The sequence below is a fragment of the Alosa pseudoharengus genome, unplaced genomic scaffold (assembly GCF_046254945.1).
Source record: "Alosa pseudoharengus isolate Yale_2024_CS ecotype anadromous, Long Island Sound unplaced genomic scaffold, YU_APseudo_1.1 YU_APseudo_1.1_scf_13, whole genome shotgun sequence".
In the NCBI taxonomy this organism is placed as follows: Eukaryota; Metazoa; Chordata; class Actinopteri; order Clupeiformes; family Clupeidae; genus Alosa; species Alosa pseudoharengus.
In genome coordinates this window covers 22,651,410-22,668,038 of record NW_027468598.1, presented here as the reverse complement: position 1 = coordinate 22,668,038, position 16,629 = coordinate 22,651,410, and the positions used below count along the sequence as shown (strand labels likewise).

The following is a 16,629-nucleotide window of genomic DNA, read 5'->3' as shown; positions in this document are numbered from 1 at the left end:
TGATGAAAACACCTAATTTTTTGCTTTTTAATTTTTAACTAGGTGGCGCTATACATGAAATAAGTGGTAATGGGATGGGTTGACATGGCCCCTTGAGATCAACATACAAAAAAAAGGTGGACCTCCTAGGCCCTACGGTTCTCGAGATATTCACAGAAAACTGTCTCCGGCCACCTACAGGCCAGTTGGTGTATAGTAACATAAATTAATTTATTGTGTGGCCCCCCATGAACGGAAATCCACGAAACTTGGCGTGCATTCAGAGGGTGTCATAATGATCCTACACTTCCAATTTCGTGCAGTTTTGACTATGTTAGGTCACAGATACCTGCGATTACAACACCTCATTTTTACTTTTTTGTGTTTAACTAGGTGGCGCTATACATGAAATGAGTGGTTATGGAATGGGTTGACATGGCCCCTTGAGATCAACATACAAAAAAAAAATGGTCCTCCTAAACCTTACGGTTCTCGAGATATTCACAGAAAACTGTGTCTGCCCTACCCTCCTTTCGGGGGGTGCAGTCCAGCGGGGGGGCTACAGATCAAAACGAAAAACGATGGTTCCATGCTATCCATATGGGGTTACATGCCCACCAAGTTTCGTCTACCCCGGTCTTTCAGTGTCCCGGGAATCATTGACAGAAATTTGGACATGCGAAAAAGAAAAAAAAAAAAAAAAAGAAAAAAAAATCTGACTAAACCTATATGACCGCCGCTTCGCTGCGCGGCGGTCATAATAATACAATTCAAATAATACACAGATATGGCCTTATTATGACTTCTATGCAAGACCTGCTCAATAAAAAAAAGCGCCCTCTGTTTCATTTGTATGGTTATGGTTATGGTTATGGTTATGGTTATGGTTATGGATTTAGCAGACGCCTTTGTCCAAAGCGACATATAAATACAAAACAACATAATAATATTTAAAAATGAACAGGGAACAGATTAAAATCTAGGTCAAATATAGTAAGGAGAATAGTTGTAGTACACAATAATATCAATTCAATCAATAGCCTAATAAAAAAAGCAATGTAAAAAAAGGGGAAAGGCAATAATAAAACAATAATGTCAATTCAATCAATAATATAAAAACAATAACATGCTAAGACTACATTAAGGAGAATATCAATAATAAACAATAATGTCAAATTAATTAACAGCCCAATTAAAATAAAAACAACATTATATAAACCATAACACATAAGCGCTTAAACAACTAAGTATATGTTGAATAGGAATGTCTTTAGACCCCTCTTAAACGACCCAAAACTACCACAGGAACGGAGAGCACTGGGCAGTTCATTCCACCAACATGGAACCACTGAAGAAAAGAGTCTGGAATTAGACCCAGTTTTTATGACTGGTCGACACAACATACGCTCACCAGAAGACCGCAGTGGGCGGTTGGGCATGTAAGGCTTGATTATTGAATTAAAATAACTAGGAGCAGATCTAGTTAGTGTCCTATAGGCCAAAGTGAGAGATTTAAATTTAATTCTGGCTACTATAGGGAGCCAATGGAGAGTAACTAGGAGAGGAGTTACATGTGTCCTCTTTGGCTGATTGAAGACCAGGCGTGCTCCAGCATTTTGAATCAGCTGTAATGATCTTGTTACACAAGCGGGTAAGCCAGCTAATAGTGAATTACAATAGTCCAGCTTAGAGATGACCATGGTCTGAACAAGAAGTTGTGTGGAATCTTGTGTCAGATAAGGTCTGATCTTCCTAATGTTGTAAAGCATAAACCGGCATGATTTTGCAATAGAAGCTATATGCTCAGAGAAGTTAAGTCGGTCATCAATTACAACGCCCAAGTTTCGTGCCGATCTAGTTGGGGTCAGTGAAGTTGAGTCAAGCTGGATGTTAATCTGTTGGGGAATAGCTGTTTTAGCTGGAAACACCAAAAACTCTGTTTTTGAGAGATTAAGCTGAAGGTGCCGATCTTTCATCCAGGCTGAAATATCCTTAAGGCATGCAGAAATCCGGTGGGAAACACTAGAGTCATCAGGTGGGAAAGACAGGTAAAGTTGAGTGTCGTCTGCATAACAGTGATAGTCAAATCCATGGGAGCGAATGGTATCACCTAAGGAAGTGGTGTAAATAGAGAAAAGCAAGGGTCCTAATACTGATCCCTGAGGCACACCTGTGGTGAGGGCATGAGACTTAGATACCTGTCCCTGCCAAGACACGTTGAAAGAACGCGCTTTAAGGTAAGATTCAAACCAGTCAAGAGCTTTTCCAGAAATTCCCAGTTCAGATAGTATAGATAGGAGAATGTCATGGTTAACAGTATCAAAGGCTGCAGATAAATCTAGTAGAATTAATACTGATGACTGAGCAGAGGACTTAGCTACTCTCAATGCTTCAGTCACAGACAGAAGAGCAGTTTCAGTAGAATGACCACTCTTGAAACCAGACTGCATAGGGTCTAGTAGATTATTCTGATGAAGAAAGTCACAAACTTGCTTGAAGACCACTTTCTCCAAAACCTTTGACAAGAAAGGAAGAAGGGAGACAGGTCTGTAGTTCTTCACCTCAGTTGTAGGTGACTATATCTAATTTAATTGTTGTTATGAACTGGATAGGCTATGTGATGATTCTGTGAATACTGGATATGGGGCCTCCGTTGTACAATGCCTGCATACCACAAATAGTGCAATCATACAATCAATGAGAGCATGGTTATACATTCTTTGATGCAACAGTTGCTTTTCTGGACCAGTGAGTGACATTTGGGTAATTCAGTGGTTGAAAAACACTGGCTTAGATCACCTTTAATGGCAGTTGTGACAGTTTCTAAACACCTGATAATGCAAGGCACTTTTCAGCCAAAAATGGAAGACAAAAATAAAAATCGCTGTTTCATCATGAAATTCTAAAAACCATGGCGCACATACATGCACAAATTGAGCGAAGTACCTACCTTTGTGTAGCCCTATTTTTTTACAGTCGGTGTAGCCTCATGAACTGATCAGGGTGCCTGATACATGGGTGAAGACTAATGCTTTAGCAAGTATGCTATCACATGGTAGTGTATTTGGGTCAGCTTTATAGAAAAATCTTGAGGGAGAGGGGACAACGCTCCGATATATTTTCACTTTAACTCACTGAGTGCATGCTTTTATGCCCTATCTCAACACAAAACAACTGCAGAGAACCACATACACAATACATATAAAATAGAATGGTTTATTGTAGGCTAATACATAGAGAGATAGATAGATATACAGTTAACTGGACATACATGGATATATATTATGACAGCATATTTCATTCAACATTCAACTTTTCCAACATTCCCAAAACGTACAGGTTACAGTAGCCTAGGCTACAACATTGAAACATTACATGCCAACATTACAATACAAGATTTATTCACATTAGAATACATCTTAAAAAATAACCGCCTGTCACAGGAAATTTAACCTTCAGTCATTCAACTTTCAGTCATTCCACATCATCATCACCACAAAGACAGATGGCCACATGGGTATGGCAAGTTCAGCCAGACGCTCTCAACAGAGGCCAAATCCACTCCAATATTGTTATATGGCATAGGCCTATGGCACTGTTTGGGCCGGCTGAAAATTCAGTGGTTTACTTACCAAAGCATTATAGAAGGCCACTTACATATTCACTGTGAAGGCCAGTACATGATGAGTTTAGACCATGTTTAATTGTGAGGAATGCCAATGTTTAATTGGATGATGTGTAAACACAAATCCTTAGCCCTTCATGAAACGTAATTCACTTCCTGGTGCACAGTAAACAGTTTATCTGCGCTCATCTGCATATCAACATGGAAATAGCAACTACATTCTGTGCATACAAGTACACTAAACATCAATAAATATAATGACAATCTTTCTAAATAGGCTAGGTTAAAGCTTATAGGGCCAAGCTTATATGTCATAAGAAGAGATCACTGTTTAGCTTAATAGTGAGTATGTATCTTATAAAAACTAGTCAATAGCTTCAGAAAGGCTTCCTTATTAGTAGCTTGGATAGCTTTTCTACATTTAAAGAGAACTAGTGCAGTGCCTGTTCAAACTTGCGACTGTATTACTGTAGCCTATAAAACCTGTAGCCCAATTACATGCCCACAGGTAGGCCTGCTTTAAATACTGAATATTATAATATAATAAATGTGCATTGAGCAGAATTTAAGCATGGCTGCATGTGACATTTTTTACAGATCAAAATGACATAAGCCGTAACAGCTGTTTTGAGTCAAGGCTATATGTTTATCCTATTGAATAACTTGATGACAAAGCATTTTGTTGAATGATGCATCATCATATGAAATTTGAAATGACATAATGACTTGTTAAAAACAATCTCTGGTAGCCTATAAGTGACGTCACGCTCTGTCTGCCACTTGTTTTCTGTAGCTGATCAAAATGACATTTATGTGGCTATACTTATAAGCCTAAGGCTTTGAAATGTGCAACTATGTGACTCAAAAACAAACAAAAAAAGTCTATAAGTGACATCATGCTCTGTCTGCCACTCGTTGTCTGTAGCTGGTTATGCATTGCAAGTGTCAGTTTATTGCACATAATTTTTTATGTTGTTTTGAATAGCCACAGCATACCTGTGTTTGTTGGCGTGTTGTTGCAAAATCCGCTGAATTATTTTATTCAAGCAAACCGCACACAGGGGGTCTTTATTATTGAATGGCTACGAAAGCCAATGTGTGCTTCTTTTACCTTACCGATAAATTTAATATTGTTTGCATTTCTTATCCAAACTTAAAACTTGGCATTGCACTTAGGCCTACTCGTGCCCATAGCAAGACACCTGTCAAGTTTGAAATCAACCAGACGAACGGCTTGACAGATATGCAGAGAGAGAGAGAATAACAGACAGACAAACAGACAGACAGACGTGTGTGTGTGTGTGTGTGTGTGTGTGTGTGTGTGCGCACATTCATGCACAGATGTGAGGGCAATGGGCTTGTAGGCTACATTTGTTATGAATAATCGTGGTGAAGGGATGCACACCCAAACAGAAGTGCTAGCTAGAAAGATATCATAAACAAAGAAAGAGAACCCTGATGAAGGCTGTAGCCAAAATGTCAGTGACAAATTAATAGTCAAGAGTTTGTGGCTACTCCTTCTTTATACATGAACATTTATAACTTAGGCCTATGACCAAATGTGACGTTATGCATGTCAAAAAGCTGAAGATCTTATAGTTTAAAGCTCAAGGCCAGGTCTAATACGAGAAAAACTAGATGTACCGCAGAGCGGTACAAAATATGACCGGCGCCCAGTCCAGCACATGTTTTCCACAAAAATAAGTCACGCTGAAAGGCATATATGATTCTAACTGTCTCACTGAATTGCATTATGCACACTCAATTCTCACTGGTATCTGCTAGACAACAAGTACCAAAACATGATTAGTTCATAGATTTCACATGTAAAATACATTTTATACAACCCCACCCCCATCTTGCCTGTTCATAATTCTGAGAAATTCTTGAATTGTGTGCATGTGTGCGTGTACATGTTTATGTGTGTGTGTGGGTGGGTGGGTGGGTGTGTGTGCGTGCATGCATGTGCATGTGCTTGCCTGTTTATGTGCCTGTGTGTGTGCATGTGCATGCATTCGTATATATGTCTACTGTGTGAGTGTGTGTCATACGTAGGATTACTGTGAATGTATGTGTGTGTGTGTGTATCTGTTTATGCACATGTGTGCACATGAAATGGGCTAACATGACCCCTGGAGGCAAACATACGCAAAAAATCGTAGGCCCTACGGTTCTCAAGATATTCACAGAAAACTGTGTCTGCCCTACCCTCCTTTCGGGGGGTCCAGTCCAGCGGGGGGGGGGGGGGCTCCAGATCAAAACGATGGTTTCATGCTATCCATGTGGGGTTACATGCCCACCAAGTTTCGTGTACCCCGGTCTTTCAGTGTCCTGGGAATCCTTGTTGGTGTACGGTCACTAAATGTACACATAAATTATTTTATTGTAAGGCCCCCCTATTAACGAAAGTCCACGAAACTTGGCATGCATTCGGAGGGTGTCATAATGATCCTACACTTTCAATTTCGTGCAGTTTTGACCATGTCAGCCAGAGATATTGTGATGAAAACACCTAATGTTTTGCTTTTTATTTTTTAACTAGGTGGCGCTATACATGAAATAAGTGGTAATGGGATGGGTTGACATGCCCCCTTAAGACCAACATACATAAAAAAGGTGGACCTTCTAGGCCCTGCGGTTCTCGAGATATTCACAGAAAACTGTCTCCGGCCACCTACAGGCCAGTTGGTGTATAGTAACATAAATTAATTTATTGTGTGGCCCCCCATGAACGGAATTCCACGAAACTTGCCGTGCATTCAGAGGGTGTCATAATGATCCTACACTTGACTATGTTAGGTCACAGATACCTGCGATTACAACACCTCATTTTTACTTTTTTGTGTTTAACAAGGTGGCGCTATACATGAAATGAGTGGTTATGGAATGGGTTGACATGGCCCTTTGAGATCAACATACAAAAAAAAATGGTCCTCCTAAACCCTACGGTTTTCGAGATATTCACAGAAAACTGTGTCTGCCCTACCCTCCTTTCGGGTGGTCCAGTCCAGCAGTCTGACTAAACCTATATGACCGCCGCTTCGCTGCGCGGCGTCATAATAACTAACATTAGTCCACAGTTAGTTTCTAAGGACTAGGACTATATTCTAGTTAAGCTGTTTTATTTCAATTATGTTCAATTTTTCTCTCAGTATAGGCTCCCAATAAAGGCCATTGTATGTTGGCAGGTTTATTTGCTATGTGTTACAGTCTGAAAGTAGGGCCTACCACACTTCACCTACAGGATTCACTTTCCATGAGATAATGGCTTTAGAGTCATTTAAGCACTAAACATATTCCCCTTGAATAGGTTTTACCCTGCCAAACAGCAAATGTTGGCATCCAATATACGGACCTGAGATTTCATTATTTAAAATAAATATAGAATAAAAATAGATAAAATAGGTACACTGATAGGAATTAAGGGGATTTGATCAAATAGATAAATCTGAAATCACCGCATCTGAGTCTCCAGTAATTTGCTATTTTAAATTGAACTGGCAAGATCACTCAACTAAAAAAATAGAGAGGAGACTCACAGTGAACCTGAGCTGATTAAGTTGATACTACAAACGTGCTGCATTCTTACTTAGAAATATTGCACTATGCCAAGAAACAAATATTCTGTGTTCAACAGTCTGACTTTTACGTAAGAGATAACGGTTGCCGAGGTGTCCCGTTATACGAAATTAATGAACGAGGTGGAGACAAAAAATTACCTGATGCACAGTAGAGTTTCCTCCGGCAAGCCCATTAATTCCATATAACGGGACACCTCGAAGGCTGTTATCCTGATTATCACCGGGTTGCCACTATATGCCTTTCTAGCATGCAAAAGGAAACAAATGGTTCAGTTTAAAAAGAAGCCGACTTGTTCAGTTTGTTGTAGGCCTACTACTTTCTTTGGTCCTGACAGTGACGACGGTGGGCAGTCAGCTTGTTTACAGTTATAGCCTGCTTCCAGACTCAACCGTCGTTTACCATTTAATGAGCATTGATATGGAACGGTGATTAAACTTTTTTTTTTACTAAATCTACGTCATAGGTGTCCTGTTATTAAAAATTAATAGCCACCCTACAGCCAATCAGAAAAGAGTATTTCTTCTCTGGGGGTAATAAAGCATAGCTTACTACTACATAACCACAGTACATACAAGCTTATAAATGAATGATCGTAACATAGACACTGGATCGAAAAAGCACCCTTGGATCGTAAAAGCACCCTTTAAAATTAGCAAATGAAAAAAACAAAAACAATCATAACTCCATGACACACCTCCATACTTCCTTACCAGCCTGGACCATGCTTTCAAGGTTTCATGATCCATTAGTTCTCGTAAACGTCACACTTGAGTTTTTGCCGGCGGGAAAGAAGTGCGTGCACTGGGGCGGTCAACTCACTGATGTCAGAGATCAACAATGTTGGGCAATTGGCCCCTGTCCACAGGTAGGCTACTCCGTGCGGCGTGTGAGGGCGGACACAGTTGAGGGAGATGTGCAGGCGTTGCGGCTGGGCCTCGGGGGTCACTTGTGTGCCATTGATCCTCAGGATAGCGGTCATGACCATGGTCAGCTTCTGGGCCTGGGCCATGCTCTCGACCCAACCCAGAAACACTAAATCACACACGCATGCACACACACACACACACAAACAAGACAGATATTGATAAGAAAGGGAAATGTATTGGCATAATTTAAAATGTTTGCAGCAGGCATCCTTCCAGCTGTGAGAGGAACAGGATTACTGCTAACCTCCTGATAAAATCAATCTAGATATTACACTACACAGGGGTAGTACCGAGGAAACAAGGAAAGCTTTGGAGTTACAATAGCCACGTTCACATGGACAGAAAGAATTGTGCCGTCTGTTTACATGTATGTATTCCAATCAGGTGTTCTCAAGAGCTTAGAATCTTTGATTGGAATAGCCGTTGTTGCCTACTTTTCCTTGAGAGGATACAGCAGTCAATCCGAATGACCGTATAAATGGGTGCTAATAATAAATAATTTCATTCTTTGTTGCGTTATTTTTTATCTTATAAAATCTTGCCTGATGTACAGTATGTCATAAACTTTCTATTTAAAATAAAGCTCAGTGTTATGCTTACCAATGTTCTAAAATCTCAGCCTCGCATTTTCTCAGATTACATCATGCATTATCACAAGTTAAAGGCACAAATTCAAAAAAGGGGTGGACAAACAGCTTTTCCCATGCCTTGTCCCATTCTGATTCTGGAAATCTTTATGAACAAAAACAAACTGACATGTAAAAGTCTGGCTTCAGAAAGTAAAAGTCCAATTTTTGCTCCAACCATTCACTTAAGCAACTGATTTCAATTGGCCCAACTCCTTAGCCAGGTGCATACACTAATTAGTGAAATCACCTGTGTTGACAGTACAGGTAGGACTTTTACTTTGGGAAGCTCGACTTTTGCACCTCTCTAAACAAACAAACATTTCTCATGATCTAGCATGCCATTACCCTGGCTGCAGCAAATTTCCTGTCTCTTCCACTGTGCCAAACGTCGCAGCTGCCTGCCTCCTGTAGGTTATAAAGAGGACAGAACAACCATTGGAGAGAACACATTCAGTTGGGGATCATACCTAATTTTCCTAGTTTGGAAAACTGGGCAGTCTATACGCAGGTCAATATAGTATGGAAAAGTATTTCAACAATTCAATGATTTTCAGTGTTTTGTACTTTCATCAAAAGTGACAGGAAACACAAGGAGGATCTCTGGAGGAGGATAACTGTTTAAATCAGACTGTCTGTGTGTAAGTGTGCAACTACCGCTTCATGTTTGTAAGCATGCTTTGTCTTGTCAGTTGTGATGTCATAGCTCTATCCTGAGGCTTGCATCGTGATAAAAGAAAAGAAAAAATACTGCTTGTATGAGGCAATTTCAGTGTGTGGATGTGTGTCAACTCCCCCCACCCCACCACACTGACAAATCACTCTCACTCACAACTCCTTAACTCAAGCCTTTCACTAGGCAGGCTGATCTCACCCACCTGAGTCACAGTTCAGACGATGATCTGAGGCTAGAGGAAAGAAAGTCCCTTCCACCTCCCTTTCCTTCCCCTTGTTTTTGGCAGTCGTGCCATCCAGAAAAATTCCCTTTGAACTCTTGAACCTTCCAGAGCAGGGCTCATCGCTCCAAGGGTTGTACATCTCTGTGCCACAGCAGGACATTTCAGGGACCCTAATGTGTCTGAATATGCAACAACAACAGAAACAGCACACACACACACACACACACACACACAAAAACAAGAAAAAAAATCAAAACTAGGAGGTCGGGGAACCTATGGCTCGTGAGAGACAAATGGCTTAGTGTAATCTACTATCTACAAAAACATTCCATTTATGCTAATTTCTTTCCTTCTTCAGACACCCGTTCCCAGAATATCAGATGTCTGCAGACAAACTAGCTACAGTATACAAGTTAGCAGGGTTGAGACATCACTGTTATGTCTAAAATTGTGTAATGTCTGATGTCTGGCTCAGGGTAAGAGCTGGAAACTTAACATGCACAAATACTCAGACTGAGTCTCGAAAAATAATGTGATCACCAGAAATAAGGGAGGAGTATGCCAGACTGTTTCACGTGTTATGGGCAGTCTACAGAGACACTTTGTTAACCATCAAATAAATAATGGAAAATGGATTCAAGCCAGCAGGGAAAACGTCTGGTTACATTTATTTATTTTGTTACAGAGCACAGGAAATAGTCTGGACATGTCCTCCCCTCTCTCACATGATGGCCTTTTGCTTGGTATTCAGATACCTCAATAGAGCTGCTTCCAGAAGCATTCCTTCATGTCTGAGTATTTAAGCACTCCTACATGCCAGAGTTTATATTTTCACTGATCTGATGGCTTTTGATTTGAACACTTTTCAATTTGGACTTCTTTCTATGTGCTTTTGTGATTACTGTTGGACATTTTGAACATTTCAAATTCTAAATTTACTTAAGCACTTCTTCATCCTCAAACTCAAAAATAGACACAAAAAGCTTCTAACAAAGATCAAATAACTTTTTCAATGCCAACGATTACAAAGACCACAGCAAAAACAAAGATCTCTGCGAGGTCATCATGTGGAAATTTAACATGGTACAGTACCTGCGTCCATGGCAGCAGATCTGCTTGATGGGGTGGTACTTCTTGTGTCCGCAGTAGTGCATGCGAGGCTGAGGGCCCATGCCTATACTGCGATACATTCTGGTTTGGGCCAGCTTGGAGCATGCCTGCAGACAGCCTGCAAAGCCGTTCACAGCCTCCAAAAGGACTCCTTCATAGCAGCGCTTCTTGGCTGGGTGGTATACCTCTCTGTCACAACACTGAACAACGAGCAAGGAAGAGCGATAAGAAAAAAGGGAGAGGGCGGAGGGAAAGGACTGAGAGAGAGAAGGAGATAGAGAGGGAGAAAGGCCCAACCCTAACACTTAATACACGTATATATGCATAATGCAAATTCAGTGCTCTGTTACAATCATAACCATATGAAATCGGATGCCAGTGCCAATCCCTCCTCTGCTAAACCCAAATAGCTCACAGAACTCTAAATCTCTAACTGTAATACAATATAACCCTCGAGGAAAACAGAGTAACAGATTGAAGCAAATGAACACAATGTGCACAGTCTGCACACACTATGTGCATCTAAAAGTATTCACCCCCCCCCCCCCCCCCCGGATATTTCCACTCTTACTGCTTTTAGAAATGAAATCCTGATCAATTTAATTTGCCCATTTTTTTTTTACATGATTTACAAAAATCCCCTCTTGTCAAAGTGAAAACAGATTTATACAAAGTAGTGTTAATTAATGAAAAATATATAATGCAAAATAATCAATAACATAAATATTCACTCCCCTTAAAGTGACTGACCTAAATCAACAGCGGTCTAGCCAATTGGTGCTAGTAGTCTCAGAATTGCTGAAATGAAGATTGCCTGGTGCTTTAAATGTGTATAGTATAGTAATATAAAGTCTGGAAAGTCCAGTCACTTGTCAAACAGTATTCCTGGCTACAATTCCACCATGAAGACAAAAGAACACGCCAAAAAACGGAGAGTCAAGGTTATTGAAAAACATGAGTGAGGGGATGGATACAAAAAATATTCAAGTCACTAAACATCCCTTGGATTTCAGTGAAATCCATCATTAAGGAATGTAAAGATGTGCACAGTTACTGTGCAAATCTAACAGGCCATTACCACAAACTGAGTGACTGTTCAAGAAAAATACTTGCAGGGAAGGCCATGATGTACCCATTGTACATCATGGCTTTAAAGTCGACATGTCGAGTTTAATCTCTTCCTGGCAAAAATATTTTTTTCATGTGTGGCCCTAATACTCCGTCGTAGGTGGGGCCAACATTCACTGGAGGCCAATGGAGAAATAGGTATCTCTGATTAGAAATCAGACAGGTGTCTCCGATTGTTGGCAAGTACTGCCCATAGGCAGTAAGGTGTTTGCCCCCAGTAATATGGTGGGTGCGGTCATGTATGCCACCTAATAGAACTCGACGAACAATGCAGTATCTAGCTTTCTAATATACCCACGACCACGAGTGTCATATTGCTTTTATACAGTTCCGTTGCCAACTAATTTCGTTCATCCTACACCCACAAAATAATTATGATCTTATGATTGTTGTTTCCCGTTGCCAAGCAATGTAACACCACTCGAGCGATGTACGTTGCTTGAAAGTGAACTTGAAAAAAATGGTGGAGCTAACTCTAAAACAGCAGTATTGCTGTATTGACAAATAAGTTCAGGGTTTGTGCCCTTATATTTTGTAAAAGCTAGCAAGAAATTACTACTACTTTGCATTTTTCTGACTCCAGGGTGACTTGATAAAATCACTGTTTTTCCTCTTTGAGTGAATGGATAATTCCCTCTTTGATTGTTGGATAATTCAATGTAATATGCAGAGTGATTACTAGCAGTAAAAAGTCTTGTTCTGGGATGTTCTGGGATACCCCCACTCATGATGACTCATGGAATGCCTCTCGTCCAATCAGAAATTAATAAATAGTTTGACCGGATCTAACTGTTGTATAACATAATATTATATAATATAATTATATTATATATGGCAAGCATTTGTCCAGACCGTAAGTGCGTGCTGACCTTTCTTGGCTCATCATTGGGTCTTGGGAACAGCTGGTCTGTCGGAGTGAAACAGGACAGGGGGGAGAGGAGAAGTAGTTACATGGAGGAATGAAGACGGACAAGTGATTGGATGTCTCGGAGTGTTCCATTATGACACACAAAGCTTGGTATTTTTCAGTGGCTGTGTGGTAATACTGGTTAGTCCCAGGAGAGAAGTCCCTCAGAGGGAGCTCCAGAGTCTGTTTTGTGACCAGTCGACATCTCTGACATGGCAATTGTGATCGGGCAATATCCCCGGCATCAAGGTCCAGAGAGCATGTTATGACCTTTTACTGTCTATGGTTATGACCTGTCAATGCCATCCAAATGACCCCAGTGATGGGCAGCATTGGCCAGTAACAGAAGTCATGCTGAATTCATTGTTTGGTCATGGAACAGACTCTAGAGCTCTCCTTAGTGAGATTAACCAGTATTAATAGATTGTGCGAGTTTGGCAGCATATTTTGCTAAGAGTGCATGTGTGGCCAGAGCGAGTCAGACGCACAATGTGGGCAGAGTCATGCGGAGGTTAAAGCATAATTCCGGAGCGATTTCAACCCAGGGTCTATTTCACCATGACGACGAGCCAAACACACCCTCAAGAGCTAGATTACGTTGACTGAAGGAGTACCGAGTTTGATCGGCTTCAGCGCCTCCAGCCAAAAGGCTAACAGTGGAAGTACTTGGGGCAGGCTTCCAAACGTATCCAAAATAAACCACTTATCATGTTTAAAATAGCAGAGATAGCAAAATAATTATTTATAATAAATAAATTAATTAAATTAATGAATAAATAAAAAAAAAAAAAATTATAATAAATAAAATAATTATTTATTATTTTGCCATCTGGGATGGTAATGATTATGGCTAAGTCTACTTGACTCTTGCTTGGAAAATAGGTTAATTAATCTTCAGCTGTTTTCTTCTTTGTGCTGTGCTGAAGTTTGGAGTGTGACTCACATTTTAGTAACGTAGTGAAGCTCCAATCATCCACCATAGCAAAGAACAAAGCTGAAGGTGAACTGACATTTTCTTCATGGACCGTGCCTTGTTAAGGCTTTAGCATACTTTATTAACCATAACAATTGAGACTTAATAATGGGAGTTGTGCAATACAAACCTTCAGTTTGTAACATGAAGAATATATTATAGATAATCGATTCACCCTTCAGAAGAAACAGGGTAAGTGGGGTCACCTACTTGAGTTTGACAGACGATCCTGGTCACAACATGGGCCACCCAATGCTCGGGATGTCACCGGACTTGAATTATCAAAGCAGCAACACTGGTGGGCTTTAACATACAACTTATGGCCACAGCATATTTCTTCTGATGTATTTTTTGTTAAGACCCTTCTATCTGTGAGAGGCCCACAGCAAAGTTGAGAGGACTTGTTGTAGATTTCTGAGAAAAGAAGAGGCCTTTCAGTGAAAAGAGAAAATACATCTTGCATCTGTAACGTTCATTGTTAAGACAAAGACAGCATTGACGGAATAAAAGCACAGATTGAAAGATTGAGGGATGATAAACTGTCATCATCTCTATCAGATACTGTAGTATCGTAGGCTATAGGCTATGTGCTAAAATACCAATGCTGTACCGTAGTCAAAAAACATTTCACCCACCATTTCCACAGCAACCAGTTTCTGGATGATCACGCAAGTGGATGCGACCGCCACAGCAGATTTCTGTTTCAGAGTTGGAGGCAGAAGAGCCGCAGCACTTTTCTTGACCTTTTTTAATGGTACCTATCAATTTATGACATACATTACAATCCCACAGAAGTCTAGCATATTTTACCAAAATACCTTTCTTGCTAGCTCAATATACAGGCCTATTGATTTTAATGTGTTAGATTTTTGTCATAACATAAAATATTTGACATTATAACATTAAAGGTTTGAAAAAAAACATGTTGCATTATGATGTTAGATTTGTTATCCTCTTCCTCTATGGCTGCAATACAAGGCAATATCTTTGCTTTCAAGATCAAGCCATCTTGAAGTTTTGTTTTTGTGACATGCATGGTTAAACTTCAGGTGAACCCATCATGACTGACATTACAAATTGGGCTTATTTTGCAAAATATTGCTGTTTAGGTGCTATGGTATTAATGATTACATTTTAGGTTTTATGGCTAAGTATACTTGGCCCTTGCTTGGAAAATAGGTTAATTCATCTTCAACTATTTTCTTCTTTGTGCTGTTGTGGAAGTTTGGAGCGTGCCTTGTTACATTTTAGTAACGTATTGTCAAGCTCCAATCATCCACCATAGCAAAGAACATAGCTGAAGGTGAACTGACATTTTCTTCATGCCAAGCAAGGCCTTAGTATACTTCATTAATCATAATAACTGAGACTTAATAATGGGTGTTGTGCAATACAAACCTTCAGCTTGTAACATCAAGAATGTGATGGATTCACCCTTCAGAAGAAACAGGGTAAGTGAGGTCACCTACTTGAGTTTGACAGACGATCCTGGTCACAACACGGACCACCCAATGCTCGGGATGTCACCCGACTTGAATTATCAAAGCAGCAACACTGGCAGGTTTTAACATACGACTTATGGCCACAGCATATTTCTTCTGATGTAACTTTTGTTAAGACCCTTCTATCTGTGAGAGGCCCACAGCAAAGTTGAGAGGACTTGTTGTAGATTTCTGAGAAAAGAAGAGCTCTTTCAGTCAAGAGAGAAAATACATTTTGCATCTGTAACGTTCATTGTTAAGACAAAGACAGCATTGACGAATAGAAGCACAGCTTGAAAGACTGAGGGATGATAAACTGTCATCATCTCTTTCAGATAGTATCATAGGCCTATGCTATGTGCTAAAATACCAATGTTTTACCATAGTGGAAAAACATTTTACGCACCATTTCCACAGCAACCAATTTCTGGACGATCACGTAAGTAGATGCGACCGCCACAGCAGATTTCAGCCTCAGAGTTGGAGGCAGAGGAGCTGCAGAATTTTTCTTGACCTTTTTTAATGGTACCTACCAATTTATGACATACATTACAAATAAACAGAAGCTTAGCAAGTTATACCAATATACCAGCTCAATATACGAGGCCTATTGATTTTATTATAATGTCTTACATTTTTGTCATAACATAAAACATTTCCCATTATAACATTAACGTTTTTAAAAAAAAAAAAAAAAATATTCACATTATGACGTCAGATTTGTTTTCCTCTTCTTCTATGGGAGCAATACATGGCAATATCTTTGCTTTCAAGATCAAGATATCTAGAAGTTTGTTTTGTGACATGCATTGTTTAACTTTAGGTGAACCCATCATGACTGACATTACAAATTGGGCTTTTTTTGCAAAATATTGTTGTATTGGTGCTATGGTATTAATGTTTACATTTCAGATTTTATGGCTAAGTATACTTGGCCCTTGCTTGGAAAAAAGGTCCATTAATCTTCAGCTATTTTCTTCTTTGTGCTGTTGTAGAAGTTTGGAGTGTGCCTTGTTACATTTTATTAACGTAGTGAAGCTCCAATCATCCACCATAGCAAAGAACAAAGCAGAAAGTGAACTGAGATTTTCTTCATGCCAAGCAAGGCCTTAGTATACTTCATTAATCATAATTACTGAGACTTAATAATGGGTGTTGTGCAATACAAACCTTCAGCTTGTAACATCAAGAATATGATGGATTCACCCTTCAGAAGAAACAGGGTAAGTGGAGTCACCTACTTGAGTTTGACAGACGATCCTGGTCACAACATGGGCCACCCAATGCTCGGGATGTCACCTGACTTTTGTTATCAAAGCAGCAACACTGGTAGGCTTTAACATACGACTTATGTCCACAGCATATTTCTTCTGATGTATTTTTTGTTAAGACC

At 39.9% G+C, this 16,629-nt stretch overlaps 1 protein-coding gene and 1 long non-coding RNA gene across 2 annotated transcripts; both read right to left on the bottom strand.

Moving 5' to 3' along the window:
• Window positions 1-6,395: 6,395 nt before the first annotated feature.
• LOC143121186 (uncharacterized) lies at window positions 6,396-12,790 on the bottom strand. The gene is made up of 5 exons (XM_076281581.1): window positions 12,745-12,790; window positions 10,730-10,947; window positions 9,617-9,816; window positions 9,087-9,146; window positions 6,396-8,218 (listed from the first exon to the last, which is right to left on the bottom strand). The coding sequence occupies exons 2-5, from the start codon at window positions 10,825-10,827 to the stop codon at window positions 7,932-7,934; spliced, it is 645 nt and encodes a 214-aa protein (XP_076137696.1). The 5' UTR covers window positions 10,828-10,947; window positions 12,745-12,790; the 3' UTR covers window positions 6,396-7,931.
• A 1,181-nt stretch (window positions 12,791-13,971) lies between these two features.
• On the bottom strand, window positions 13,972-15,409 carry LOC143121185 (uncharacterized). Its single transcript, XR_012986426.1, has 3 exons — window positions 15,225-15,409; window positions 14,391-14,513; window positions 13,972-14,169 (listed from the first exon to the last, which is right to left on the bottom strand). It is a non-coding gene; the product is annotated as an uncharacterized LOC143121185 (long non-coding RNA).
• Between the last annotated feature and the right edge of the window lie 1,220 nt (window positions 15,410-16,629).

What these genes read in the sequence shown, in the direction of transcription:
- LOC143121186 (XM_076281581.1), bottom strand. Translation starts at nt 10,827, where the DNA reads ATGTATCGCAGTATAGGCATGGGCCCTCAGCCTCGCATGCACTACTGC. An exon ending in ATCTGCTGCCATGGACGCAG is followed by an intron (nt 9,817 to 10,729) that starts GTACTGTACCAT and finishes TTGCATATTCAG; the next exon opens with ACACATTAGGGTCCCTGAAA. An exon ending in TCGTCTGAACTGTGACTCAG is followed by an intron (nt 9,147 to 9,616) that starts GTGGGTGAGATC and finishes TATAACCTACAG; the next exon opens with GAGGCAGGCAGCTGCGACGT.